The following is a 4,585-nucleotide window of genomic DNA, read 5'->3' on the forward strand; positions in this document are numbered from 1 at the left end:
GTCATAATTAACAATCTCATGATACAGTGGCTTTAAAAAAGAAAAAGTTATGTCTTACCTCTTCCCACTGATGTATGTATCTAATTAACCTTGAAAGTCGTAATAAACGCAAGAGGCTGAGAATTTTTGTAAACCTCACAATGCGAAGTGCCCTGGCTGTCTTGTAAACTTCTGAATCCATTCCTTTTTCTACAATAAGAAAGATATAATCCACTGGGATGGATGAGATGAAGTCAACCACAAACCAGCTTTTTAAATAATTCATCTTGATCACTTTAGGGTCCAGGATGATTTCAGAACTGTCTTCATTGACAGTCCCAGTCCTAAAATTCATGATCAGGTCCAACAGGAAAACTGTATCCGATGCCACATTGAAAACTATCCATGGTGTTGTTGTTTGCTCTGTAAAGAATGTGATTCCAACTGGTATGATGACCAGATTTCCAACCATCATTATAAGCATTATTAAATCCCAATAAAACCTACAACAAATAAAAAAATCAGATTTTAAAATGTAGATAATAACCAGCCTATTCTCCCCCCACAAAAATTATTACTGATATATGATTAGATATATAAGCAAAATGACAAATAAATAGTTTTATAAAAAATGTAACTTCTTCAATGGTTGTAAATTTAACTATAAGTAAAACTAATGTATTCCTAAGCCAAGGCATTATGATTATAGAATTCTAAAAATTATTTTATATAAAGCATTATGCAAATAAAATTCAAGAACACCCATGCCACTGCTTAACTAGTAAAGAGGAAAAAAGTCACCTGCCTTGTAGTTAATACACAATATAGATGGAAATAAGGAAGAAATATAAGACTAAAGGATCTATAAGACTGCCTTTGTGAAGACTCTTTGGAGGTGTTTTAAAATATTTTATGTCAACTTACCAATCATAGATGTGAATAAACAGTAAAAAAATGGTACTACAAAAAGTTTGGTTCTGTAAACATATCTCTAGGAGCACAGATTAGGTTAGCCATAGATTCTAGAATAGCCTGCAGCTTTGCAGAACTCCAAATACTTATGCTTTATTCTTTTATGTGAAATAAGAAAACTAACTTTTGTCTGATGCTGAAAAGAATTTAACAGACTCTACTCCAGATTTGAAAATAGAATTTACCTAAAATGTATGTTTTTGTCACTACTTTACTGAATAACTATTTAAATACATTGTCATTATTTTTCCACACAATTCTTTCTTTAAAATTTCAAATCTAATTTTGAACATGCCTGTGATTACTAACTACCTTCTGAAACATTCTTATCTCAGCTTATATTAAAGTTGAAATAAAACCAGGAACTTCATTCCAGATTTATATAGCTTAACTAAATTCACCAGAGATGACTATAATGTTATTTTCACGAGAGCTCTTTCATAGTCTATTGGCACTGCTATTAGCCAGCTAAATAACAGATTATTTATAGTTGTTATACTACATACTTATAAAAATGAAAAATCAAATCAAGTAACAAAACTGTATAATCATGAAATAGTCTCTGGAAACATGACTTTATCTTAGTCATAGGTATCTTCTTCTGGCAGTTTTGTTGTATAAATAATATAAAGTTCCATAATAAAAATTTCTGTTAACCAAGATATTTTTGTTTTACATTAATTCACCTAGTTAGACTATTTGAGCTACATTTTGGCAAGGTATACATTTGCATAAACTTTTCAAAGTTACTACCATCCCTAATTATAAATGTCTATTGGAATAAAAGTAGTAGTACAAGAAAAAACTATAGCGGGCCCTCTCTCCCCTTGTCTCCAGACCCAGGATGATGTAAATGAAAAATGTTTTTGTCATTTTGAAGATTTCACCAGTACTTCTACCAAAACTTACCTGTACATTTATAAACATGTATATAAATACCCATGTCAGACAACATGCACTGGCAATCAAATGAAATCTTTTTTTTTTTCCTCCTCTCTTAATGGAAATGCAAAATGTACCTTTTAATACACTAAGGACAAAGGACACACATAAAGGAGATGCAATATTGTATTAGCTATTTCACAAAGAAATGACATCACTGAACTCTCAAATGAAATCATGTGTACCCTGCGGATTTTTCACTTCTGGACACTCTTATCAAGTCTCCTCTGTGAGCTTCTCTCTCTGCCCTCCCCTTGAAGGCTGCTGCCCCTGGGTGTCACACATAGCCCTTTTATCTTCTGTTCAACACATGCCCTTGAGGCAATATTAAATCCTCATCAATGTCTTTAATGATTAATTTGTAACCGATGACTCCAAAATCTTTATCCACATCCATTCCTGTGTTCTAAGCCTCCGGAACCTCATGATCAGCAGCCTGTTAAATCTCTCTCCTGGCATATCTCATAGTCATCTTGAACAGCATGCCTAAGCTCAAATTCATAATCTCCCACATACATTCCTCACATGTTCTTCATCTCAGGGAACGGAACAACTCTATATGTGATTTGCAAGCCAGAAACCTTAGAGCCATCCTATATAACTACTGGCCTTAAATCTACCCAATCCCACATACAATCACCAAGGCTGTTTAGTTCTAATGCCTAAAGATCTGTTGTATTTATCCATTTGCCTCTTACAATTCCCACTGCAGCTGTCATTCAGAAATTCTTACCAACTGTTTAATTTGGAGACAAGTTACTTAAATTCTTTAATCCTAAAATTCCTTGTCTGTAAAATGAAGATTCTTATAGAACAAAATGTACAGGATTTTTTGGATTAAATGAAATGTTATATGCAAATCACAAAGCGTGGTATATAATAAACTGTGGCACACAATGATGGTGGTCTAGTAAGTATGCAATTACCTACTCTTCTTTACTTACCAAAAGAAATCCAATTTTGTGAAGAGCACTCAGGAGCCCATTGAAAAATATTCACTTCTACAGACATCCTTAATGACATCTGTCATTAAGATAGAAGTGTTTATTGAAGGAAAACTAATATTTCATCCCTCTAAGTCAATAGAGATGAAAAATATGAAGTTCCACCCATTCTTTATTATAATAATAATGTTTATCACACAATAAATTTTTATTATCAGTACTTAATATGGTCTGAAGCCATTTCATATCTCAATATCAATACGAAGCTCCATTAAACCCTACAATTTCCTTTTAAAGTATCATTGACTCCATTTTATAGACGTAAACACAAATCTTGTGATAGACTTGTATAATATTACACTGTCTTCGGATAACATGGATTCATTCCATAGGTAGCCAAAGTAAATACAGTTATCACCTACTCTAGAGGTATGATGTAACTTCTGCTTTTTAAAGCAATAAATGTATTCCTGAAAACTGACCTCATGAGAATCTCTAATTCGACTAACTGCCCACGAATTTTTCTTTGGACTCTTTGTTCCAAAAAGTTCTCTTGGATATCTAGTCTTTTTCTTTTCCTTAACTCTCAATTTCTATGTCTTACACATCCACTGACAATTTGTCATTCCCGTTGATTCCCTCTTTCCATTCCCTCTGTTATCTCTCTGGTTCAGACAAAGCTACCTTTTGAGTAAAATTCCTCATGAGTCCCCCACCTATTCTTTCTGATATTCTACCCACTAGTTCCAAAGCAACCTACCTAACATGTAACTTGCCAGGTCAAAAACTAGCAATTACTCTCTCAGTTAAGTAAAAGTAACTTTATATGGTTGTCAAGGCATTCCATGATATGGCATCCTTGTGCCTTCCCAGCCCCTTCTTTTTGCAGTTTATGACAAGCATCCCTATGTCAGGCAAGGGGGGAACTTGTTCTTGTTTTGCCACCATGCCTACCTAGGTACAGGTACAGGAGAGAGGGTTACTTCTGTGCAACCTATCATTCTACCCATTAGCATTCTACCTATTCTTCAAATCTCATTCTGGAAGGAGTTTCTTAGTGTTTTTGTTTTTGTTTTAACAGACTTCATTTTTTAGAGTAGTTTTAGGTTCACAGCAAAATTGAGCTAAGGGTACAGACGTTCCTCATATACACCCTCTGCCCCTCCACAGGCAAAGCTTCACCCGATTATCAACAACCCCCACCACAGAAGATCATTTGTGACCATAGATAAACCTACATTTACACATCATTATCACTCAGAGTCCATAGTTTACATTAGGGCTCACTGTTAGTGTGTGCATTCTATGGGTTGGGCAAATTTACAGTGACATGTACATACATAAGTAGTTTTACTGCACTAAATATCCTCTGTTCTCCTTCTCTTCATTTCTTAGATTGTTTTTTACAATTCCCAGAGTAACATATATTTTCAGTATGCTTCCAATTTTATTTTTTCTTTTGTTACTAATGATTTGGCTTTGTTTCCTCCATTATTACTGGATTTAAGTTCTTTGAAGTTCAAAACTGTATCTTGTCTTCTATTTATCTTCGGCTGTAATGTAGAAGTATCTACAATAGCAAATGCTAAGAATATATATTGATTTAATGTTTAATGAAAACATACACTTTAATTGGGATATTTAAAGAAAACTTTTTATAATAAGACAAAGAGCCATTATTAATGCAATACACAATAATTTCTTAATTTATCTTTTATATGAATCTGGGTTTTCACTCAGTGAAGGTT

General features: G+C 33.5%; 1 protein-coding gene across 1 annotated transcript in view; it reads right to left on the reverse strand.

Moving 5' to 3' along the window:
- The window catches only part of LOC105819089 (potassium/sodium hyperpolarization-activated cyclic nucleotide-gated channel 1), a gene marked incomplete at its 3' end in the record, with an annotated part of 434,216 nt that overhangs the window by 388,793 nt on the left and 40,838 nt on the right, over positions 1 to 4,585 (reverse strand). The window contains exon 2 of the mRNA XM_012655258.1: positions 59 to 482. Within this exon, the coding sequence (XP_012510712.1) occupies positions 59 to 482 (424 nt within the window). The remainder of the gene's footprint in view (positions 1 to 58; positions 483 to 4,585) is intronic.

This window comes from Propithecus coquereli, unplaced genomic scaffold, assembly GCF_000956105.1.
Source record: "Propithecus coquereli isolate 6110/MARCELLA unplaced genomic scaffold, Pcoq_1.0 Scaffold47, whole genome shotgun sequence".
Classification (NCBI taxonomy): Eukaryota; Metazoa; Chordata; class Mammalia; order Primates; family Indriidae; genus Propithecus; species Propithecus coquereli.